Genomic DNA, 26503 nt, shown 5'->3' with positions numbered 1-26503 from the left:
CACAATGTATTATTATTATTTATTTATTTAATTTATATCCTGCCTTTTTTCCTCCAAGGCAGGGGTCCCCAACCCCCGGGCCACGAACCAGTACCGGTCCGTGGCCTGTTAGGAACCGGGCCGCGCAGGTGAGCTGCTTTCACACACCCCACCCCCACCCTTGCGTACCTGGGCGCCCAGCTGAAGCGAAGCCAGGACACTGGAGGGGGGGAGGGGGGCTTCCCAAAACCATCCCCTCAACCCCCCTGCCCCCGGTCCGTGGAAAAATTGTCTTCCACGAAACCGGTCCCTGGTGCCAAAAAGGCTGGGGACCGCTGCTCCAAGGAACCCAAGGCGGTGTACATAATCTTCCTCCTTTTCTCCATTTTATCCTCACAACAACAACCCTGTGAGGTAGGTTGAGCTGAGCGTCTGTGACTGGGCCAAAGTCACCCAGTGGGTTTTCATGGCCGTGTGGGGACTAGAACCTGGATCTCCCGACTCCCAGTCCAACGCCTTAGCCACCACACCACACTGGCTCAGAATAGTGATGGCCTCTTTACACGGGGAGAGAAAGAGGAAGCAGCAATGACTACATGGCCCATTCAGGGGCTGTTTTTATCACGCCGCTTTTCCTGCACACAGCAGGAAATGGCGGCACATTCCATTTTTCTTAAAAAAGGGGGAGGGAAGACAGATTAAAAGGGGTCTATTCCGTGATGCAAAAATGAGCGGGAGGCTCGTTGGAAGCGGACGATGTCTTCTAAAGGACGCACAGACATCCGTAAATGGGCAGTAGTGAGCGTGCAATAAAACACCCGTCTGGTGATATTCTGGGACTGTCTGATCAGTAACAACAGGCCAGCTTTTCCCAATTTAGTGCCCTCCAGATGTATTGGACTACAACTCCCAGAATCCCACCCCCCAGCCAGGCAACACATACCAGTGTTCCAACAACTAGGGTATATCTAACAAAGGTTAAATAACAGAAGATCAAAAAGTAAATCACAGGTAGCAGTTAGGGTTTAAAGGCAGGTCCTGGGTCCGAAAAAGGATTGGACTACACAATACACAGTGTCACCTACGTTTTCCATGCACAGGAAGATTCCTACTTTATAGCCCTGGGTTTTATCTCAATCAGCTTCCAGTTCCTAGAACCATTCCTTGTACTGCCCTGAGTCAGTCTAAAACTAGAAAAACTTGCACCACTTCAGCTCCAAATAGCAAAGAAAGCTGTGTGTGTGTGTGATTAGTGATCACTTCTTAAAAGGAAGAGAGGGGCCCTTTAAAAAAATAACAGATGAAACAGATGGAAGCCATTATCAACCAGCTGAAATGGAGCACGCTGATATCCCATTCCCAGCTCAAAACAACGCCCATAATGATCTACAGAAAATTGTATTGACCTGCTTATAATTCCACCTTACATTCTCCAAGGAGTTAGACATGGTTTTCATTGTTCTTACTTTGCAATTTCAGAGATTCCATCCTCCCTCTGGGGACATGTTTTGATTTTCCAATGATTTTGCTTTGTATGCCTCAGTCCTGCCCCTCCCACAGAGGAATCTGTGGGTAAGATACATATCACGAAGATCCAACATGAAGGCTTTCACACTTGATCCTAAGAACAATTCAAACAGCCGGTCCTGACCATCTATAGATTACTCACGCCATTCTGAACACTGCTGTTCCAGGTAAACTTACCTTAAAGTAGGGGTGGGGGATCATGTGGCCCTCCAGATGTTGTTGGACTGCAACTCCCATCATCCCTCACCATTGACTAGGATGGCTAGGGCAGAGGGAAGTTGAGTCCAACAACATTTGGAGGCCCACACATTCCCCCACCCCTGCCTCAAGGCAACAATGGTGGTTTAACAACTGAAATAGTCCGAGGGCTGAAGCTTATTCATTTCTGATGGAAACGTGGATGTCCTATATTTTCGGGGCTGTTAACTGTGCAGTGTGATGCCCTAGGTCTCCAAGATATGCAGGGAATCACCAAATGTGTGAACAGAGATGCACTCTGCCTGTATCTAGTGCCCCATCTGCATGCAATGTAGATAAAGATTTAGCTGTCTATTCTCTCCCCAAAGAAGACTCCATATCGTTCAGCTATGGAAGTGTGGTTTTCTCAAGAGTTAACATACCTGTGCAATATTTTTGTTGAGAAGGTAAACGCCATAATCAAACTGCAGTTTCTCTCCTCCTTTTGGATACAATGGAAATCTAAAATAGGAAGGGATAAAAACGTGAACACACTTGTCTACACAGCCAATTCCTGACAGCCATTTCTTTTTTAAAAAAAATTCCCACATAAACAGAACACATAAGGAAAGGTAAAACAACAATACAAACTACATCACAACATAAACAACTACTAAAATAGTCACAAATACATAAGGCTATATTCCATTTAAAGCGACCTTTGTGTCAGACGGCAAGTGTCATATTTCTAGTTTACCAGATCCGGATTTCATAAGAGCAAGCAAGTATATATATCAAACGCAAGAATGCAAGTTATATATAAAATCCACATACAAATAAATCATCCTTTTGCAGTTCTTTTATATATTCAATAAAAGGTTTCCAGTCCATTACATATGAAGCGATTGTTCTTTCTTTTACTAACACCGTTAATTTCGCCATCTCCGCCCATTCCAACCCCTTGAGGAGCCATTCTTCCGTTGATGACAGCCATTTCTGAGGGCATTCGTTAGATTTAATTCTCCAACAACAAAGCCCATACATGCAAACTATTTTTAGAATCCCAGAAAGTGGGAAGATTTAGTCAACATGGCCCAGGTTTGAACTAAGGTCACTACACCATAGAATCATAGAATCATAGAAAAGCAGAGTTGGAAGGAGCCTACAAGGCCATCTAGTCCAACCCCCTGCTCAATGCAGGAATCCACCCTAAAGCATCCCTGACAGATGGTTGTCCAGCTGCCTCTTGAAGGCCTCTAGTGTGGGAGAGCCCACAACCTCCCTAGGTAACTGATTCCATTGTCGTACTGCTCTAACAGTCAGGAAGTTTTTCCTGATGTCCAGCTGGAATCTGGCTTCCTTTAACTTGAGCCCGTTATTCTGTGTCCTGCACTCTGGGAGGATCGAGAAGAGATCCTGGCCCTCCTCTGCGTGACAACCTTTTAAGGATTTGAAGAGTGCTATCATGTCTCCCCTCAATCTTCTCTTCTCCAGGCTAAACATGACCAGTTCTTTCAGTCTCTCTTCATAGGGCTTTGTTTCCAGACCCCTGATCATCCTGGTTGCCCTCCTCTGAACATGCTCCAGCTTGTCTGCGTCCTTCTTGAATTGTGGAGCCCAGAACTGGAGGCAATACTCTAGATGAGGCCTAACCAGGGCCGAATAGAGAGGAACCAGTACCTCACATGATTTGGAAGCTTTACTTCTATTAATGCAGCCCAAAATAGCATTTGCCTTTCTTGCAGCCATATCGCACTGTTGACTCATATTCAGCTTGTGATCTACAACAATTCCAAGATCCTTCTCATTTGTAGTATTGCTGAGCCAAGTATCCCCCATCTTGTAACTGTGCATTTGGTTTCTATTTCCTAAATGTAGAACTTGGCATTTATCCCTATTAAATTTCATTCTGTTGTTTTCAGCCCAGCACTCCAGCCTATCAAGATCACTTTGAAGTTTGTTTCAATTCAACCCTGAACTCACAAGGTAGTCTTAAGCAAGCCACGCTCTCTCAGCCTCAGCGCCTGCCGCCATCCCACCACTGGCAATATGAAGTGATGTAAGCAGAAAAAGTGCAGCCCACATTTTCCCTGTGGAAAATTTTCCATTTCCAAATGCAGTTTTAAAACATTAATTCATGGATGCAATCCTTGACTAATTGGGTAATTTCAAAAGAATGTAGTTCGCCTTATTCTATTTTTTTCCTTTCAAGATGCCTAAACCTGGATTTTATGGTTTTAGTTGTAAACTGCCCACAGAACTTAGGCTGTTGGGCAGTATAAATATGTAATAAATATTTTTTTTATTTATTGCATGTCTATACTGCCTAATAGCCGAAGCTCTCTGGGCGGTTCCCAAAATAAACCTAGGGACTCGCTCTAAAACACTTCAATATTAATTTATTTATTTTTATATTTATTTATTTATTTATTTATTACACTTATATACCGCTCCCATAGCCAGGGCTCTCTGGGCGGTTTACAGAAATTCTAAAATTGAGATTAAAAACGAGTATACAAAATTTAAAATTCTAAAACACAGAACATACACACATAAAGCATTAAAAACCGTTAAAAAACTAAACATGTGGGTGATTAAGATGTGCCGCCATATGCCTGGGCAAAGAGGAAAGTCTTAACCTGGCGCCGGAAAGATTGCATTGGCGCCAGGCGAGCCTCGTCAGGGAGATCGTTCCACAGTCTGGGGGCCACCATCGAAAAAGCCTTGTCCCTCGTTGCCACACTCCGAGCCTCTCTCGGAGTAGGCACCCGGAGGAGGACCTTAGATGATGAACGTAGTGACCGGGTATATTCATGTTGGGAGAGGCGTTCCGTCAGGTATTGTGGTCCCAAGCCATGTAATAATTTGTGCTATTTACGGATTTTACAGTGGAATGGCTTCAGATACACCCAGAATCCTCAGAATAAGGCAGAATTAAAATTTAAATAGAAATTTAGCTCTACAATAAGATCATAAACACAAGACAACGGAAATTCTGTGTAATTACAGCAATCAAGACAAAAAAACTGTATTATTTCTAACGAGCCATTAAAGTCAAAGATTTAACAGATGTCATTACAGTCTACCAAATTGTCAGGGTCTCAGTTTTACAATACATCAAACTCTTAATGGGTCACTTCAAGTTGAGAAATATAAAATCACTCTAACCACTATATATCTACACTCACTATACTTAATAGATCTATAAATTTAAGCTGTCTGCAGTGCAGGAAAATAAAACACGCTCTAAAATGAAAGTCCATGCAGCAAGGTTTCACTGCTCACTGTTTTATAAATTTCATGGAATTCATGTCAATATCTACTGAGTTACTTTATCCAACTGTAGCAAGATCTGGATTAGAAAAGGATTCAGTTACAATTAATAGCACAAAACTCATTCAGCCTGGACAATAAATACACCCTTTAAAAAACACAGTACGATTTGTTACATGATAGTATTTCATTATGTTGTTGGGGAAAGAGAGCGATATTTTCTACCATTAGAAACAAAAGCTCTTTAAAAAGGAGCTACAAAATACAGAGGGTTGAACTATTTCTTCCTAGCCGTTTTTGAAAAGTTTTCTTATATTACTAAGAAATCAAAATCCCCTTCTGCCCCTCTTTTATTTCAATGTATTTCAATAACAGTTGAGGTTGAATAAGTAAAACTTTAAATTCAGAGGGGTGATCTCGAGAGATGCAAAACGGCAGTCTATCAAGCATATTACCACAAAGCCTAGGTGTTTGCTGTAACAGGACAATTAGCAGGACAATTCTGCAGTACAGGACAATTAAAGACGGTAGAGACCTAAAGACAGTAGTGCATGCACTGGTAACTTCGAGGCTCGACTTCTGCAATGCGCTCTACTTGGGGCTACCTCTGTGCCTAGTTCGGAAACTTCAATTAGTCCAAAATATGGCAGCCAGGCTGGTCACTGGTACACCTAGGGGTGACCACATTGCACCAGTTTTAAAATCTCTTCACTGGCTGCCAATTAGTTTCCGGGCATAGTACAAAGTGTTGGTCATTACATGATTTGGGTCCAGGCTACCTGCGGGATCGCCTTCTCCCGTACAATCCGCCCCGCACACTCAGGTCCTGTGGGAAGAATCTACTTCAGCTAGCAAAAACTAGATTAACAACTGTTACCCAGAGGACCTTTTCTTCTGCTGCTCCCAGACTGTGGAATGGCCTGCCGGAGGAGATTCGTCAACTTGACAGTCTTTTAGAATTTAAAAAAGCAATAAAGACTCATCTATTCCGGCAGGTGAAATTTTATAACGTTTTCAGGATGTTTTAAAGATGTTTTAATCATGTATGGTATGTTTTTAATCAGTTTTTAATGTGTATTTTATATCATGTTTTTATACTGTGTTTTATACTTTGAATGGTTTTAGTTTTTGTAAACCGCCCAGGGAGCTTCGTCTGTTGGGCGGTATAAAAATGCAAATAATAATAATAATAATAATATAAAGCTGAGATGTGGGGAAAGAGGTAAACTCTGAGACTACAACTCCCATAAATCCCAGCCAGCATGGCCAATAGCCAGGGGTTATGTGAGTTGTCATTCAAAACATCTGGAAGACAACTGGAAGACACCATGCGCAGGAGGGCTGGCTTACAGGAATGCATTCAAGCACCACCACCTGCAGGTACCTGGGCTTGTACACATCAAGACAAATGAATTACAGTGACCTCCAGGCTAAGAGGGCACCTGATGAGAGAAGAGACTGCCCTACTTTGTACTCAATGCAGACTGATGTAGCTTAGCAAGAACCCCCATGAATTCACGAAGTGACTTTAAACACTTTAAATAATGGGATAGTGCTAAATAATAATAATAATAATAATAATAATAATAATAATAATAATAATAATAATAATAATTTTATTTGTTACTCGCCTCTCCGTCTGGATCGAGGTGGGGTACAACACAAATAAAAACACCATAAAATACATACAACTAATTCAAACGTTTAAAACCAGTGCATCATTAAAAGAAGCACACCATTAAAAAAAGGCATGCTTGTGGTAAGTGAAGCACTTGAGCACTCAAAAATGCTACATAAATGCGCTTCTTCTTCTTCATCATCATCTTACTATTGTCCTCGTGGGTTCTACGCAAGCGGTCTCTTTTTCAACCCACTCCCTGCCTTTTCATGAGATCGAGTGAACACAGTGTTTTGCTGTGAAATCCACAGCTTCTGCTGGCAGGAGACTTTTTGTAAGAGATTATTGTCAAACATGAATCAAAATTCTTTTGAAATGCAGGAAGTTTTAAATATTAAAATTGGGTGAAATCCAACTTGTGTCCTGCCCCAGACAGAATTGCTTCCATCAGTGGAAAGAGTGGGGGGGGGCAGATCTGGAGTGGGGGGAGAGAGAATCACTTCACTGACAGACACCTTCAACTGGGGAGGGACACTATTTTAATCATTCTCAAGCAGACATATGTACATTCTTTCAGCAGCACCCCCCTCCCAAAACTTGTAAGCAACTAGTATGTGCTGGAGTCTGATAATTCTTTGAGATCCTGCCCTATCAGGGCTTATTAACTTTTGTAAGCTCCACTTAAAACACATCAACAACTTACCATAAAGGCCATAGGGGGAGACAACCAAAATTTAGGTTTTCAATTGTTTAAAACCCTTCCTTAAGCTATGTTTATTTCTATTATGTAGCAGTTAACGGGCAAAGCAAATTTATCACCGTATGCTTTAAATAAACCAATTCAACTACAACAGATTTCAGCTCATACATAAATTTTCAAACACAAATCTGTGGGTGTTGATCCCATCCCTCTGAAAATGGTACAACATAGCACCAAATTCTTGAAACGTTATCAAGTGTCAAGACGTCAGAAATAGATAATATCTCGGCTGAAGTGTCCAACTGCTGGAATCACATATGAAGCAGGAGCACGGAGCCAAATTCCTAACATCTTGCTTCCCCCCCCCCCCGCCCATTAAAAAATAATGCGTTTTCTCTAGGAGGGTTCTCAAACGCCAATATTAAAAACAGAAGATCTAAAAGCTTACTTCACCCAAGAAACATTTTGTGAAGTCAATAGGACCAGGCTGCCCCAATTTCTCGTGGGTTATTGTTCTGCAGATAATAGCACTGTCTTGGCAAAGTAGTAATTTATTACTAGAGCTCAGTCATTCTTAGGTCAGTGTTAACAAAAGTACTAGAAACTTCTCTTAATTTCAAATGTTATGTTAAACTATTAGCTAAGACTACATTGCCGTCATTTTTGAGAGCCGCCATGATTACAACTACAAAAAGATACCTTTTGGCACAGTCTATCTCCCGTCAAACTACTAAACCCATCATTTTTTTTTTGCTGACCTTCAACAAGCACTTCCTGATCACACTCTCATTTCATTTCACAGCCTCATGCTGTTATTGGGCTAATCTCGACCTGTTCAGCATCACGGGACAGCTTCAATATTTGAAAAGTCTGTAATGAGTCTCTGCAGGCCTCTTAGGTCAGTCAGATGTTAACCGTTAAAGCAAAACTAAAAGGATCTAGGTGCTATTTTTTTAAAAAAAAAATCCCTTCAGATAGAAAAATATGCTCTTCCGGGTTCTCAAGTCTAAACATCTTTATTGCTAAGTTCTGTGATTTATGAACTTCTCTTTGTATTCCAAGAGATCAATCTCATATGTACCAATATGATGGCGATTGGTTTTTCATATGTCCATGTACAGCCACCTGCCTTTAATCCAAACTATTTTTTGAGCTTAAGGAACTGATTGATTTTTAACTGTCCCCACCTGTTCCTAATTTGACATGAAAAACATGTGGTTTAGATCCTGATTTTCCTCTAATCAGACTTTTTGCTGGCATTTCGAACTGAATTGAAGAAACCCAAGGAAGGAGCTGCAAATCCTCCTCCCCAACAACATGCACACACACAAATGCTGTTGGATAAAGATGGCTGAAAATGTAATGTTTCCCCATCACATCTTGAAAACCGTTTCTCACCAGCTGAAGCTCTGTGCATTCAAAGAAAGGATTAAATTCCAATTCACAGTGAGAGCAGGTAGGTGAAAACATTAGAATTAGGTTTTTTTTTTTCTAGAGGCCTCCATGCACCCCGCCACCCCGCTTGAAAGATTTGGACAAGTGCAAAGACTGGGCAGTTTCATGGCCAGTAATTCATCACTTCGCAAGTCGAGAAGGTGCAGGTTAATAGCCAGAACCCTCCTCCATCTGTAGCCTCAAGACTTCGATAGCATCTGTCTTCTAATGTGCTGCAGGAAATTCATTACTTGGTTTATTGACGCTCAACTGGCCTTCAACTTCCCACATAAGGCTACTTTTATATACTTTTCTCCCTCTCTCAAAATACTAGAACTCCATGGGGTCATCCCATGAAACTGATTGGTGGGAGATCCAGGACAAATAAAAGGAAGGACTTCTTCACACAGCGCAGAGTTAAATTATAGGATTCACTGCCAAAAGGTGTAGTGATGGCCACCAATTTGGATGGCTTCAAAAAGGGGTTGGATAAATTCCTGGAGGCAAAGGCTATCCATGGCTACTAGCCCTGATGGTTGTGTGCTATCTCCAGTATTTGAGGCAGTAAGCCTGTGTGCACCAGTTGCTGTGGAACATGGGTGGGAGGGTGCTGTTGCACCATGTCCTGCTTGTTCATCCCTGGCCGATGGCTAGTTGGCTGCTGTGTGAACAGAGTGCTGGACTAGATGGACCCTTGGTCTGATCCAACATAGCATTTGTTATGTTCTTATATTCCTTTCCCTTCCTAACAGCTTAAGACATATGGGGGGTGGGGGCTAAAGACAAAAGCATTCATGTTGGACCTATGTCTGATATGAAGTACTTATCAAGCTCCCCAAAATAATCCAAATATTCCACGTCAGACATGAGCCAAAAACATTTGTGTCTGGTGATTTTTCTCCCTGCTACAAACCATGCAACTTAAGTAAGGGAATTTTACACCAAGTGGCTTATGAACTGGGTGAACTAGAAGCAGCTACCTAACCTATATCCAAGTTACCTGAAACCCTTACTTATCATTCTACAAATGAGACACATAAATACACCAAACACAGAGGTTTAGTAGTAAGGCAGGTTTCCCCAACCTTTTGGGACCTGTGGGCACACTTGGGAATTTGAGAAACTGCTGTGGTGGGCACCACCAAAAAATGCCTAATTAGTGGGCCGCAGTTTTGGTGTCTACCTGTCTTATTCAGCAAAAACTTGTGTTTTGTGTCTATTGGACTGTGCAACATCTTTTCAATAAGGGATTATCTAATTTGGCTAATTGCTGGCCATGCAATACAGCTAAGGCATCTTTTAAACAGATATTTTGGCAATGTCCAGTAGTTGCTTCTTTTTGGGAGGAGGTTATTATACAGATACATTTTGTGCTGGAACAGTCTTTAATATTCACTGACGCACACACTTTTAAATTTTGTATCTGCTTCATGGAAATTAACAAATGGTCAGTATAAATGATTCTCCTTGCCCTTTTGACAGCTAAAATACTGACATTACAATACCGGAGGGATAAACACGGACCTGAAATGGACTGGGGACCTTACAACACTTTCAGCAGGCCTACCCAGTTGAATTTTAAGATGCCTTTTTTAATGGTATGCTGCTTTTAATGATGCACTGGTTTTAAACGTTTGAATTAGTTGTATGTGTTTTATGGTGTTTTTATTTGTGTCGTAACCTGCCTCGATCCAGAGGGAGAGGCAGGTAACAAATTATTATTATTATTATTATTATTATTATTATTATTATTAATTATTATTTCCAATAATTGAATGGGGGCATATAGATGTCATCTTCAAATGGATACTATTGGGATATTTGATCCGCTTTTGTTGAAGCCTATGTATAATTGTTAGCATGTTGTATGCATTTCATATGTATTAATTGCTATGGGTATATACAAACCCAGTACATATATTAAACAACAGAAGAAAAAAAGTTTTGCAGGGGCCCACAGATGCCACATTGGGTATCCCTTTGGGCATCTGTGGGCACCCCTGTAGTAAGAGCCTAACTTCATATTACATTACATTTATCACTTACCCAAGAACAGGTGTGGTGCTTCAGATGTTTTGGCCTACAACACCCATCATTCCTCACAACTGGCTGTGCTGCCTAGGACTGATGGAAGTTGTCTATTCATCTGGAACATCTGGGAGGCCACAAGTTGCCTACTCCTGCCCTGAAGGCATTTAACAGCATATGCTGAGCTTTTTAACTGACCCCAGAATAGTTGTTTTTAAATGGACATTGCCTGTTTCTGTTTGTATTTTATGCTTTTTAATTTTGTATATTTCTTTTTAATGTTCACTGTTTTTAACTTTTGTAAACCACCCAGAGAGCTTCGGCTATGGGGTGATATATTAATGTAAATTATTAATTATTATTATTATTATTATTATTATTATTAAATGACTCAATAAATTTCATAAATAAACCAAATAGTACAATTTTCTATGCGGTAAATGACACATTTTGTGTTATTAACCCATTAAAAAATAAGTTTAGGTTTTATAAGAAAGTAAGTATTGCACATATTTCAATTCCCCCCACCCCCCACATTTCCAAAAAGGAATTCAGAGGGAGGGGGCAAGGAAAATGTTTTTTCCTCATGGCTTCAAAGGTTCGGGAAATTTTACTGGGCTACTAGTCTCATAATTCTGGCCCCATGGCCAATATGTTCAAGCCACAGCTATATGTCTACATGGAGAGGCAATTTAATTGCAGGTCACTAGTCTCATGACATAACATGTCACATGAGGATGTGGTCCATCACCAGACCTTCGGGCAAAATGCCTATAAAATGCAAATCTTTTGGCTTACTATTGAAGAAAGGGAATATTGCTTGGCATATAAATTAAAACTGCTCTTCATAAGATGTTACAGAATTCTTAAGTTCAGCACTAGTTACGACTACTGCAACAACAGGAGCCAGCATTCAGCTCTAAAGGAAAAGCCAACATCTGAAGAATATACACTTGCACACACTCAAATTATCCCAATTATAGAGTGGTCGAATTCTGGGGCCTCAGCCAATTGACCTAATTACCCATGAAGCCTGGGAAAGCCTGGGCTCATTTCAAGCCTACCAGAGACAGGATATACCTAAAATACCTAATTCTTGGAAGGTCACAAGGGTTAAAACTACTTAAGTACCAAATTTGGACTCACTTGAAAATTGCTATTATTCCTGATTAGTGGTACTGATACTGTGAGTGATTGCATAGATTACAGAAGAATTTTACAAACTAGGGTTAAGAAGGCCACAGACACATTATTTTTGGTTTGATATAATAGATGTGCCCTTGAGCCTGTTCTGCTATTTTACTTCCCAGAGATTTCAGAATTACTGAAAGCATACTTCCATTACCGCTGCCAAGAGTATCATTATTTTAGTTTCTTAAAAATCAAACTGGGTTTCCACAACATCTTCCAGAATGGTCTCAAGTAACTTGAAGCAACTTGTACCAAGAAGGAACTCCACAAGTATGGCACCCTAGGTTATGGAACTGTGGTCCATGGTTCCCTCCATTCTGCATCAAATCAGTAGGTAAGAAAGGAAGATGTTGGCTGACCCAAGCCAACAAAAATATCTGCTTCCAGACTCTGTATATGGCATCACACTTCATACAAAGCTTATCTTTTTGCAAACGTGGAAATTAAATTTTTTTTAAAAAAACATGGTCTGGAAACAAAGCCCTATGAAGAGAGACTGAAAGAACTGGGCCTGTTTAGCCTGGGGAAGAGAAGATTGAGGGGAGACATGACAGCACTCTTCAAATACTTAAAAGGTTGTCACACAGAGGAGAGCCAGGATCTCTTCTCGATCCTCCCAGAGTGCAGGACACGGAATAACAGGCTCAAGTTAAAGGAAGCCAGGTTCCGGCTGGACATCAGGAAAAACTTCCTGTTAGAGCAGTACGGCAATGGAATCAGTTGCCTGGTGAGGTTGTGGCCTCTCCCACACTAGAGGCCTTCAAGAGGCAGCTGGACAGCCATCTGTCAGGGATGCTTTAGGGTGGATTCCTGCATTGAGCAGGGGGTTGGACTCAATGGCCTTGTAGGCTCCTTCCAACTCTGCTATTCTATGATTCTATGCTAAAGCATGACATGGACAAGAGAGATACCTAGAGAAATAGGTGTTATGTGGATCGAAGATATAGGGGGCAGAATGCCACAGAGTAGTCATGTTAAACTACGTATATGCACCCAGGACAGCAAGCAATATAGGACTTTGAAAATAAAAGCTAAGATACTCATAACTTACGAAATTAGTCCCAGAGTGAGAAACACTAGAAAAGAGGTAATATAAGCAAGGGATGCTCGTGCTCCACACCTCCACCTTTCAAAACCATGAGCCTGTTCAGAAGACACACTAAGCCACGATAGTTAAGCATTTTGAGCTAAACATTATGGCTTAACATATCGTGTGAACCATTCCTAACTATGGTGGCTACATAACCACAGTTTAAACACACTTACTAACCATCTACTGCAAAAGGGTTAGCGGCCTTACCATGGCCTAGCAGGACCTATGAAATATTTTAAAACCCTGAAAACAGAATGCAGTAGAAGCCCAGTTATTCAGATACTATTGATCCCACATCTTAAACATTGTAGTCCCTTATAAAATTGTTCCTGTGTCTATAACTCTCCCGTTTTACCTGGTATCTCATTATCTCAGGCAGCTCAGAAGAGATCTTGCTTCACATCACCCTTTCACAACCTGGTGCCCTCCTGATGTGCTGGGCCATCCGCAGCCATTGTAGCCATTGGCTGGCTGAGGTTGATGGAAGCAGTAGTTAAACACATCTGGGGGGGCACGAGGCTGGGGACCGCTGATTTACGTTATAACTAGGGATGGGCAAACCTTTTCAGTTTGTTTGAGAATAATTCTGATCAACTGGATGTCCAATTAGGCATCACTCAGCTTGGTCATTATTCTGGAGTCCAAATTTTTACATTATTTCTGCCTATGTTTGTTTTTCCCTCTCTCGCTGCTCTCCAATTACTCTGCAAGGAGAGAGGCGGTGGCGGCAGCAACCCAATGCATCACTCAAAGGTGGGCCAATGTCCTCAAATTCATAGAATCATAGAACAGTAGAAGAGCCTATAAGGCCATCAAGTCCAACCCCCTGCTCAATGCAGGAATCCACCCTAAAGCATCCCTAAAGATGGCTGTCCAGCTGCCTCTTGAAGGCCTCTAGTGTGGAAGAGCCCACAAACTCCCTAGGTAACTGGTTCACATCAGAGCACTAACCACTAGCCTGATGCCCAGCCATCAGCAACAGTGTTATAAATCAAATTGGAGTCTGTTAAGTACCTCAAATCCATGCAGGTGGGGGGTGGGGGCATCAAATACTTATGGGTCAGTTGCATTGTTTAGATGGCAAATGGCATGAGAATGTCTCCAAACAGAATCTAGTACTACTAGCTCTGCACAAAGAAAAGGGTGACAGCCATATAAAAACATACAATGTGCAGTGAGACTATTGGGTATTATCTGCTATTCAGTTCAAATCCAGACAAATAAAATTAACACATGCGTGAATTTTTGACAGCTATAAAGCGGTGTGGACTGAAGCCTTACTGAACAAGAGAGAGAAAAGCACTGTGCTTCTGTTTCTTCAAATGGTGCCAGATAGTGTTCAAAGTCTTTAAATCATATATATATATATATATATATATATATATATATATATATATATATATATCAGATACGGGAGAGCAATTGAAGAGACACATGTGCACACTAACCCAGCCTACACTATGTTAACGGCTTAGGCCATCCAACTCAATGACACAGTACATATTCCATAGTGCAAAGCCAAATCCATATGGTCATGTTGTGCCTGGGTTGGCAGATGTTGTGCTATATACAGTATGTTCCATAAAGCAGCGGTTCTCAATACGTTCTTTAGAGATGCAGACGGTCCCATTCCTTTCAAAGCCATAGACCATCCGAACCAAGGATGCCTTGGAATCACCTGCCCATATTACCGTGGCCTGTCCCATCATTGTACTTTTGACAACATTTGTAGTGATACAGAAAGATGTGGCTAACACCAGCCATTATCCCAGAGTTGTGTTCTTTCCCCCTCCACCCACGCTGTGCTCCTTCGAAGGCAAAACACGTATTACCCTGGATAAGCTTGCTTCAATCAAAGAAGGATACAACCATTTCTTTCTACTGAAAGATAATTTAAGTGGAAGCTAGACCTGCGATCATATTATGCCATCAAGCTATACTCCACCTCACCCCCTTGTATCACACACACGCAGATACATGTACGTAGATACGTACGTGAGACAGATTTCTTTCGATTTTTGCACACATCGATTAACTTTCTGCATGTGTACATAGTTCCAATTCCAATTTTGTTCCTTAGCCATCACAAAAGCAAGTCAGTTTTAGGCCACATTCGGACAACACGATAGTCAACAGTGAGGTAATAATCAACTTGACACTTGTTTATCTAAGGTGTACTCCCCATATGACATGATAATAATCAACTGTGGTATGGATTAGGCTCATGCTGAATTGAGTCATTCATTCCCCGTCCTCTTTCCCCACTCAGTCCTCCTGCTAGTATCCCATCAGCCATTGCTGCTGAAAATCTATTCTGCTGGTTGGGTTAGACCGGCAGCTGCCGCTTTGACCACTCTTGCCTTGCAAATCTGTGGCTGACGAAATAACCAACAGTGCCCTCCACACGACACGATAACCAACAGCGGTTCAAATAGCAAACTCAAATAGCCAGCATTGGTTATTTGCATCGGTTATTTCAGCCAACTAACCAGCCATTGGTTAAAAAACTGCTGCACAACACGATAACCTACGGTGGGTTAAATAACCAACAGTCGACTATTTAAACCGCCGTTGGTTATTGTGTTATCAGAACCCAGTCTTAGACTAGCTAAGACCAGATTTCCGCTGTGAAAAAAATGGCTGAGTCAACTAATAGCAGGGGTGTATGCTAAAGCATTTTTTCTATGTTTTATGAGGAGCTGCTAAAAGGAAATAAGGCAGAAATATATTAAGTAGTTGATGAAACCACTTCTCACAAGGCAAATGTAGGCTGATGAATATGGAGAAGCTTAGAAATTTATGAAAGAAATTAGCCTTGTAATGTTACTTGAGCAGACGTGCAATATAAAAATGGAAGTCAGGATTGCAGTTAACTCTATCATGAATTAGCCATTAAAGTATCTTAAATTTCTGCATATGATCTGAGTGCGCTGCACTGCTATCAGTAGCACGCAATACCGTATTTCTTAAATTCTAAGACACACTTTTTTCCCCATATAAACATCTCTAAAAACAGGGTGCGTCTTAGAATCGCGGGTGCATTTATTATTTCTTAGAATCAAAGCTTTTTTTTGTTGGTGGTACTGAAATTAGTGTGCGTCTTACAATCAATGGTGTCTTAGAATCGAAGAAATATGGTAATTCATATTGCATTTCATCTCTAGTAGTTATGGAGATAGTGACAGACGTGCTGCAGTCTTTCACTAGGTTTAATACCCCACCTTGCTGAAGCACCAGTATACCATTAAGCCCTCAAATAGTCTGCTTTCAGCAAAGCAGCCTAACACACCATCCAGAGATTAACTACTTTAGAATGGGAATGTCGAAGGAATCTGTTTGGGAGCGGAGCTCACCAAGCTTTCTTCATCTCAGCCCCTTAGACTTTGGCTCATTTCCACACAAGCTGGACCCACTTTAACCACATGGAGTCAGGCCAGCTTGTGGATTTTCCAGGGATTTTAAAATTTTCATAAATTGAATTTTGCACAAATTAGGCAATAGGGATGCAATTTGCACAAGTATTGCAAATTTCTATGTACAAAAATAAAATGCTTGAAAAAAGTTCCCTGATTTCAGGGGGAAACTGCAGTTCAGCTTGCAAATGCAAGCTGAGCCAGGGGCACCGTGGAAATCCAGCGAGTCCAAAAAAACCTAGATTTCCTGGGAATGGTCAATCCTACTTCAGACTCATTCTATCCTCACGTCAATCCTGTGAGGTAGGTTAGGCTGGGAGTCAGTGACTGGCCCAAAGTCACCGAGTGGGTTTCATGGCCGAGTGGGGACTAGAACCCGGATCTCCCGACTCCCAGTCCAACACTCTAGCCACTACACCACACTGGCTCGCAATCACAGGATCCAATTAGTATCTGACATTCCTCTAAGAAGTTCAGTGGGGCTATTCTGTTTTACCCTCATGAACCCTGGAATTGGAACCCACATTGGTCCAGTCCAAGGATACAGACTCATTCTTCAAACTTAAGCAGTCTGGAGCAAGAGATCGCTTGCATATACCCTAAATAGCTCAAATGACCAAGATAAACATACTTTTATTTATTTTATTATTTATTTATTATTGCATTTATATCCCACCTTTTTTTCCTGTAAGGAACAAAAGACGGCGTACATAATCCTCCTCCTCTCCATTTTTATCCTCACAACAACAACCCTGTGAGGTGGGTTGGGCTGAGAGTCTGTGACTGGCCCAAAGTCACCCAGTGGGTTTCCATGGCCGAGTGGGGACTAGAACCCGGATCTCCCAACTCCCAGTCCAACACTTTAGCCACTACACCACACTGGCTCTTTAAGGAAGTGGCTTCAATGCACCTCACTAGAGACAAAAGCAGCGTGAGACCTCACCCACAATGCTGGGGAGAGACTATGAAGTAAATCAGATCGCTTGTGAAAAACAAGTTACTCTTTGAGAACTGACAGCCACTGCCCCCCCACCCTACCCCTGAATTAAAAATGTAAACTTACTCTCGCTCTTTTTCAGTCAGTTTATCGTTAATATTATCTTTGATTGCAGACCTGGAACCCTTGTGAACTATTGGATACCTGAGTGGCACTTGGAGGAAGAAGGAAATCATGGAGACCAAGTGAGCAGTGTAGCCCAGTGCGACAGCAATGCTGCCGTCATCCTTTGCTGGAAAAGAGAGAACAAGGACACAGTCATGTGACACAACGTAAACATTAAGAGCGGCTCATTGCTGTGCTTTGAATTCGCTCTTTCTTATTTCTGAAGCCCTCCATCTTTCTCTCTCTCTCTCTCTTTTAAATTGGGGTGTAGCAATTAACAAAAGACAATCATTCAACTGATAAAAATAAAATTGGGTTGAAAGATGAAGGGATAAATGTTTTGACACATTCCATAGCCTCCCCACCTACCCGGCCCTCAGTTCCATGCCAGAGATCACCACACCCAGTCTTTCCCTACATCGTACTGTCCGACATATCTCTTGCCAAGTGGAAGGAAGCTCTACCCTTTCCCGACCAAAGCACACACACCAGCCCACAGACCTCCCTCTCTCCCAATCCCTTGCCTCTGTACTGCTCCAAAAGGACTTCCCTCTGCTCACATATTTGGGAGTCTGCCTCCCTCCACCTCTCACCTTTGCTGTTCTCCCACCCCTGTCATCAGGGCACATAAGCAAACCAGCTTGGCTCACAGTCGTTCTCACCTTCCACACATTTGGTTTTTGTGTAAAGAAAAAAAAAATCTGAAGAAAGCAGAATCTGTCACAGCCGTGACTTCCATGAATTTGTGCCGAGCTTTGAGTAAGAGGAGACAAGATATTTTAACTGGGGAAAAAGTTACTCACTTTATTTTTTATTTTTTTAAAAAAAAAATCTTTGCTCTAAAGAGTGGCGGGGTGATGATGGCCCGGAAGCAAAAAAAAACATGTATTTCATTACAGCTAAGTATTTTGGTGTCATGGATTAACCCCATCCTCTCCTGTTCAAATCTAATTTTGAACAGGATTGGGGCCCCTAAACGGTTTGGGGCCAGGTTATTTGAAGGAACGCCTTCTCCCATATGTACCTGCCCGGACCTTAAGATCATCTACAGGGGCCCTTCTCCATGATCCCATGCCAAAAGAAATGAGGCAGGTGGCTACCAGGAGGAGGGCCTTCTCTGCTGTGGCACCCCGGCTGTGGACTGAGCTCCCCAGAGAGGTCCGCCTGGCGCCTACACTGTACTCTTTCCGTCGCCAACTGTAGACCTTTTTATTCTCTCAGTATTTTAACACTTAATTTTAACTTAAATTTAAATTTTACTGTTTCTAACTCTGTATTTTAATCGTATATCAATTTTGCTGCATGGTTTTATCCTGGTTGTGCTTTTGATACTGTATTTTGTATTTGTGCTTTTAACCTGTTGGTTGTTTTATTTATTTATTTATTTATTTATTTATTTTATTTATTTAGAGTATTTTTATCCCGCACCTCAGCCAAAAGGCTCTCGGAGCGGCTTACAATGTATCAATAAAGAAGACAGTCCCTACCCTCAGGCTTACATTCTAAAAAAAAAAGACGTGACACACAAGGAAAAGTGGATGGGGAGGGAAGAGGGAGAAAATAAAAAGAAATGAAGGAGACTGTTTAGGCTGGTGGGAAGGCCCTGCTCCGTCCTCTCATTTCCCAATGGAGGGGCAAACCAACAGCTCCTTCTTCCCCACAAGGTGAAGATGTTAGCCCTGGGGGGGGGGGGGGGTCCAACTGAAGCAGGCTCCGATGGTGCCTGCCTGCTCCAGTCTCCCTCGCATCTTCTTCCCCACAGGGGAAGTTTTATTATGGTTTTAATTTTTGTGAACCGCCCAGAGAGCTTCGGCTATTGGATGGTATAAAAATGTAATAAATAAATAAATAAAATAAATAATTTTCTACAACCCGTCTGCTTTAACTTCTAAGAAATCAGATGAAAGCGACTTTCTCTCAGTACAGTCTGGCTATTTCATTTCCCCCCTTCAATTTTCAGCTACGCAGTGGATTAGCAAGCCTAATGCCATGTGACAAGTTTGCCATGAACAGTAATCACATTATCAAATAGTGACAGCATAAGAAATGAGCAGTTAAAAGTTCTTCAGATTTACAGAGATAACCCCAGGGAAACAGTAGGACAGAGACAGAAACTTATTTACAATGACTTTAAATAGGCATCATACAATTTCTGCTATTTAGACAGCTATATCTGCGCGTCCATTAACAATATGTTAGCTGCTTTTTTTATATTTTTATGGTTTTAAATTCTGTATATTGATTTTTAATGTCCAGTCTTTCAATCTTTGTAAACCGCCCAGAGAGCTTTGGCTATGGGGCAGTATAAAATAAATAAATAATCATATCTCACCTTCTGCAGGGCCAGTTCATAAACACATATGTGAAAACAGCATCACTTGATCATTTCAGAGACCATTCTTGCTGCTTGCGCATAGAACCTACCAAGATATGGGCTTCCCAAGGGAGCAACCACTTGGTCAATTCTTTAAAAAGGGACTGCATGAACAAAGGATTCTGGGTGCTTTAGTGACCAAAGTGAATATATTAGGAAATTATTTTTTTAAAAAATAGCTATGGGCTACGTTCTTCTGTCTCCTGCTTAGAAAAGCTATTGTTTAGTATTGTGTATCATAGTGTCATGACATGTTTCTTAGACTTGGCTCACATATAAAGCTAACCCTTGGTTTATTTAACCTGTGGTATGTTGCCCTCAATAGGTAGGTTGTTTCCCTCCTCCTTCACCTGTTCCCTCCCTGTATCCCAAATGTCTTTGTGGTGCTGTAGTACTGGCACAAAGAGTGGTTCAAGCAACCCATGGTTCTGGGTTCTCAGGTAACAACAATCCATGGTTTAAACAGCTCAGAGTCCACAACTCAACAACAAACCCTGGGTTTTCTTTCTGGGCTGCTCATGGTTAACAAACTTTGATTTGTTATTACTGCTGTGTTTGCACATCATAAGAACCCAGAATTCAACAATCCATGGGTTAATTAAACCATGGGTTAGCATTATGTCTGAACCAGGTGATAGTGTTGTATTGTTTATCATAGTGTCGTACCGTTTATCATCTTCTCCACCAGTTTAAGTGTGTTCTGTACCCTTAAAGGTGACCTAAAATACTTTAAATAAATACAAATAATAGGTGTTTTCTCACAGGAGTGTTGCATAGTTAAACAAGATTTAAAGATAGGCAAGTTTTTTGAGCGCTTGGATCAATATATAAGTCCAAAATGATAAACTGGACATGACAAACTCCATAACCAACTCAGAATTTAGCTAGACAGACAGGTACTAATACTATATGGTAGAAAATATAAATTATATTTAGGTGATAAGGAAGAAAAATAGTTTCATAATATTTTTCTTTTCTTTTGGGTCATAACTTACAAAGAATATACAGACAGCTAAGCTAGTAAGAATTTCTTAATGTTGTGGGCTATGTTTTAAACTTTGTAAGGCCACCTTGAGGCCCAGCATTGGGCAAAAGGCGGGATACAAATAAATATAATAATAATAATAACAACAACAACAACAACAACAACAACGACATTGGTAGAGTTGCAAAAATAATTATTGCAATGAATATTATTACTTTATCATTTATTCTTTTTTTAAAAAAGTTCATAAAAGCTGTTAGGAAACAATGGTCTGAAAACTCCCATCAGAAACTTCAGCATTTTGTCCAACTGATTTTGGTGTGTGGGTTAATCCATTGGCATGTTTGCACAGTGCAATTAGATACCAAAAATGAGCAGGTAAATGTCCAATTACCTTGAAAGTCTTCGGAATTGGGCAACTTGACTCCACAAATAAAATAATCCTTTTGATCATTCTGTGGATTTAATAGCAGAAAGTGAGGTTGGATCAGAGCCATTGGAGAAGAAAAAACCCAAGTCGTAAACAACAGACTCAAAAATATAACATGTAATGGGAAAAGGCAGCTCTTTGAACATGTGTCATGGATGTTTAGAAGGAAAGCTAGTCAGGAAAAAAAAAATCAAAACCCATGTTTCACTGTTACATTCCTGATTTTGACAGCAGACTGCCCCTCTGCATTTTGCCAACTGTCTTCATTGCTTTCACAGATGACTCTACAATTACTCCCCTTGCCTAAAAGGCATTTTGTGAGAAGGGTTAACGCCCTTGCTTCTGAGGATCCAGGGCAGCCAAGTATTTCTGGACTCCTTTCCCTGACCCGTATTGTCTCAACAAAATGAATGCGGCAGGACGAATCTTTTAAGGGACACAGGCTCAATGCACCAATGGTGGAGATGAACAGAGATGACTGTCCATGATCAAAGACTGAACTAGATAAACCCTTGGGTCTATTGATCCTCATATTTAGGACCCAGTACTGTCTACACTTCAATACCTCAGACAGTGATCTTTCTCAGCCTTGCTAACCAAGATCTTTTTAACTGGCGAAGCTGGAAATCAAACCTGAACTGTTATGCATGCAAAGCGTAAGCTCTAACACTGAACGTCAGGCTCCTATCAATAAGGCAATGGTGAAGAAGCTCTGGCCCATGGAAATTCAACATCTGGCCCATGGAGTCTCCTTGGGTTCCTCCAGGGAGTTGGGATTGGCCTCCAAGCCCTGGGAGGGTTCCATGCTGTTATCTATGACCTCAGTTGGAGATAACGGCAGGGATGCCCCGGCGGTGGGAAGAGTGGCTTCCTACTGGCCAGAGGAGCAATTTCCTGTGTTGCGCAGTGCCCCCAAGGAGAAGGTGTGCCCTGCGCAAAGCCACAGACTCAGCTAGTGCTGAGTGGAGCCGCCACTCTTCCCAGGGCCAGCCAAATAAATCTTCTGCCACCCACCCGCCCGCTCAGTGTTTTGTTCTTAAATATTAATTTGACATTCAGAATAAGTAACTTTGAGACTTTTCCCCACATGGAAATCATATCCTGACTAAAGTTCCTGGAGCTCGTACGGCTAGAGAACCTGAAACTCACCAAATCAATAGGGTAAATATAGGAAAGCTCTGAAAGTAATTGCCTGCATCTGATGGTCAGCTGTGCATTGGTCTTCAAGAATTGCTCTCTGGGGAAGACAGAAACTAAAACAGTCAATTACCCAATGATGACTGCCTGAACGAACTGTCAACACCCATTATTCCCAGACATTTCTCCCCACATGAAAGCAGTAGAAGTTTAAATTATTTTTAATGAGGACAATACTGCTAGAATACAATGCACTGTACACATAGCTAAAAAGTAAACCTTAATAAAGCGTACACATTCCATATCATTCAATTGCGTCATGATTAGAACAAAAGTAACGTGAGGCATTTTTTTGCCAGGCACTCAAAGCCCCCTTGCTTTTGACCAGCTTCTGCGTAGAAGAAGGCAGAAGGACTAGCTGCTGCTGTGGAAGACGACACATGTGACCTCGGAGGCTCTGGGCTGAATGAGTTTGCAGCAGCGGCAGCAGCAGCGGCAGCCACTCAGACTACAGACTCATCTCTGGGCCACTAGGCCTGGGGAGTTCTCTACTGAGCAGGCCGGATCCCCGGTTTGGATTCCTTCTGCAATTTGCCTCCAGGGAACTGGCTCACAGAGAAAAGTACCTGCCCAGACCCTAAGGTCATCCTCAGGGGTCCTTCTCCGAGAGCCCCTGCCAAAGGAAGTGAAGCAGGCAGCTACCAGGAGCAGGGCCTTCTCTGCTGTGGCACCCCGGCTGTGGAATGAGCTCCCTAAGGAGGTTCGCTTGGCACCTACATTATATGCTTTTCTAGGTGAAGACCTTTTTATTCTCCCAGCATTTTAACAGTCTATAAATACATTTTAACTTGGTGTTTTAAATGTGTAATTTTGCATTGCTGCTGTTTTTATCTGGCTGAGCTTTTATATTGTATTTTATATTATGGTTTTATACTGTTGTTTTATACTTTGAATGTTTTTAATTTTTGTGAACCGCCCAGAGAGCTCCGGCTATTGGGCGGTATAGAAATGTAATAAATAAATAAATAAATAAATAAATAACCACCCTCCCACCCGCACCCCAAATGGCCATACATCTGACAGAAAGAGTCTGGGTCAGTGACAGCAGTAAACACTGGGTTCCTCTGTCAGCCACCTCCATGAGAATTCAACCACATTGGATTTCTGGGGTGTGCAAGAAAGACTGATGGGAAAATGGAGGAAAAGTGAACCTGCCATCTTCTCTCCCTTCTACTCACAATTAATCATGGATTCAGATTCCTGAATTCATAGCAATGTCTATTCTCCTTGGTACCATACTAGTGCCAATTACAAGAGGCAGCTGGACAAGCATCTGTCAGGGATGCTTTAGAGTGGATTCTTGCATTGAGCAGGGGGTTGGACTCATTGGCCTTGTAGGCCCCTTCCAACTCTGCTATTGTATGATTCTATGATTCTACAGAGGAGGGTCAGGAACTCTTCTCGATCCTCCTAGAGTGCAGGACACGGAGCAATGGGCTCAAGTGACAGGAAGCCAGATTCCAGATGGACATCAGGAAAAACTTCCTAACTGTTAGAGCAGTACGACAGTGAAACCAATGACCTAGGGAGGTTGTGGGCTCTCCCACACTAGAGGCCTTCAAGAGGCATCTGGACAAGCATCTGTCAGGGATGCTTTAGGGTGGATTCCTGCATTGAGCAGGGGGTTGGACTCGATGGCCTTGTCGGCCCCTTCCAACTCTGTTATTCTAGGATTCTATGATTCTACTAGTGCCAATTAGAACACTCCAGGGAGCAGCTCTAAGTCTGTGGGGACCCTGGACAAAGTGATCTCTTTTGAGCTACCTCCTTGGTGCACGGGTGCTGAAGGGCTTACCTGGCTGTCGTGGCGGCCCTTTCAAGCAGCACTGGGCAGCCATATCTAGCGACCCTTCACATTTCCCACAATGCCTCAGAGTGACACTAGATCCAGGCTACTGTGGGGAATTAAAAGGTTGCCTCAATCCAGCTCTCTGGCACTGCTTGAAGTGCTGGGGAAGGAGGGACTCCAGCACTGGGCACTGGCAGCTGCAAAGGATGTCAGGTGCTGACCCCGGCCCTTAGCCGATATCTGGCTAAGTATGGCCGCCACGTTGGTCAACGGTACACCTAGGGGTGACCATATTGCACCAACATTAAAATCACTTCACTGGCTGCCAATTAGTTTCTGGGCGACATTTAAAGTGTTGGTTATCACCTTTAAGGCCTTACATGGTTTGGGTCCAGGCTACCTGCGGGATCGCCTTCTCCCGTACAATCCGCCCTGCACATTCAGGTCCTCTGGGAAGAATTTACATCAGCCAAAACTAGACTGACGACCATTACCCAGAGGACCTTCTCTTCTGCCGCTCCCAGACTGCGGAATGGCCTGCTGGGAGAGATCCGCCAGCTTAATAGTCTTTCTGGAGCTCTTCCGGCAGGCCGATCCAGTCGAGTTTTAAGATGCCTTAAAAGATTTTAATAATGTATTGGTTTTATGTTTTTAATCAGTTTTATGCATTTTATATTTTTGTATTCAGTGTTGTTCTCCGCTTCAATCCAGAGGCAGAGGCGGGTAAGAAATAATAATAATAATAATAATAATAATAATAATAATAATAATATTGAGAGGTTAAACAAATCACCCTTTCATGACTCCAACTAATCTGACTTCGCTACGTTTAAAAAACAAAAGGACTGAGACTGCATTTACCTCTTCGCAGTGCATTCTTTTCTCAGCTCTTGCAGGGGTTCTTTGTCCTGTAGGAGCTTCTGATGTTCTCCTTCAAAAACATTTCCTACCAAAGACATTTTAGGAAGAAGGTATTTGTGACTATTCTTCCTGCCGTCGCAACGCTGGGCAGTATACAGTGTTGTCGCAACGCTACCAATCATGACGTTGCATTCGCGGAAACCAATGCTAGTGCAACGTCATTAGCACTGGATAAGGCAAAGGACACTCAGTGGTTGAGCCCCTCCTTTGCATGCAGAAGGTCGCAGGTTTGATCCCCGGCATCTCCAGGTAGGGCTGGGGGGGGGGGGAAACTCCTGCCTGAAATCCTTGGAGAGGTGCTGCCGGTCAGTGCTGACAGTGTTGATCTAGATGGACCAATGGTGTGATTCAGTATAAGGCAGCTTCCTGTGTTCCCTCTGCTTAGCAAGGGCTAACGGTGCTGCGCTAGCGTTGGTTTATGCCAGCGCTGTGGCAACACTAGATACTGCCCGCTATTTCTGGAATAATTCCTAAAGAAGCAGCACTATGGGGGATCATTTCAAAGCACCCTTTTAGCAATTTCACATCTCACAACCGTCTAAGACAGTGGTTCCCAAACTTTTTCAGGTCACCGCCCCCTTGGTTCCACAAACTCATGCCCAGTGCCCCCTGCCCTACACTATAAAAATCATTATTCAGAATAGCGGTTTTCAACGACCCACTAAGGAAGATAATAACAATAAAATTCAAAACAGTAACAATTAATTGAATATTTATTCAAAATCTGAAGCACCGGCCATAGGCTTGCCAAGGGAGGGAGGGAAAAGAGAGCGAACACCCCTGTTTTGCAGCCGGCATGGCGGGGCACACCAAGCAGGGCATGTCTCTTCATTAGCGTTTTGGTGCTTTTGAAACATTTCAATTCACCGTTAAAAGGACTCTTCTTAAACGGTATTAATACATGTGTGGATTCTTCCCCTATATGGCTTGGGACCAAACTACCTTCTCCCATAAAAATGTCCCTGGGTTTCAAGACCTTCTGGAAAGGCACTTCTCGGAAAAGACCACCTCGAGCGCCCCCCTGCTGCCCCCTTACCTCTTAACGCCCCCCTATGCAATCCCACCGCCCCCAAGGGGGCAGTAATGCCCACTTTGGGGACCACTGGTCTAAGAGATAGTGGGAAAAGGAACTTGTAGATCACACAAATACACAGTTGAACAAGGATTTGAACCCAAGACCTCCCAGTTCTTATGCACCACAGAGGCTATTTCTATTTCTTGGCGCATCCCTCAATGTATTGCACTATTGTTGCAGTGTAAGTTGTGCTTTTG

The 26503-nt window shown here is 42.3% G+C and overlaps 1 protein-coding gene across 3 annotated transcripts in view; it reads right to left on the bottom strand.

The window, feature by feature from the left end:
- Positions 1 to 26503, bottom strand: part of UVRAG (UV radiation resistance associated) — a 125235-nt gene that overhangs the window by 37224 nt on the left and 61508 nt on the right. For 2 of the 3 annotated variants that reach the window (XM_063127239.1, XM_063127242.1), the window contains exons 9-13: positions 25172 to 25256; positions 22474 to 22561; positions 21289 to 21349; positions 17497 to 17662; positions 2127 to 2205 (exon numbers count right to left, since the gene is read on the bottom strand). In XM_063127239.1, coding sequence (XP_062983309.1) covers positions 2127 to 2205; positions 17497 to 17662; positions 21289 to 21349; positions 22474 to 22561; positions 25172 to 25256 — 479 coding nt within the window. The remainder of the gene's footprint in view (positions 1 to 2126; positions 2206 to 17496; positions 17663 to 21288; positions 21350 to 22473; positions 22562 to 25171; positions 25257 to 26503) is intronic. The other variant, XM_063127240.1, reaches the window with a different exon arrangement.

The sequence above is a fragment of the Elgaria multicarinata genome, chromosome 5 (assembly GCF_023053635.1).
Source record: "Elgaria multicarinata webbii isolate HBS135686 ecotype San Diego chromosome 5, rElgMul1.1.pri, whole genome shotgun sequence".
NCBI lineage: Eukaryota > Metazoa > Chordata > Lepidosauria > Squamata > Anguidae > Elgaria > Elgaria multicarinata.
The sequence above is the reverse complement of the archived record's forward strand: the minus strand, read 5'-3'. Positions and strand labels throughout refer to the sequence as shown.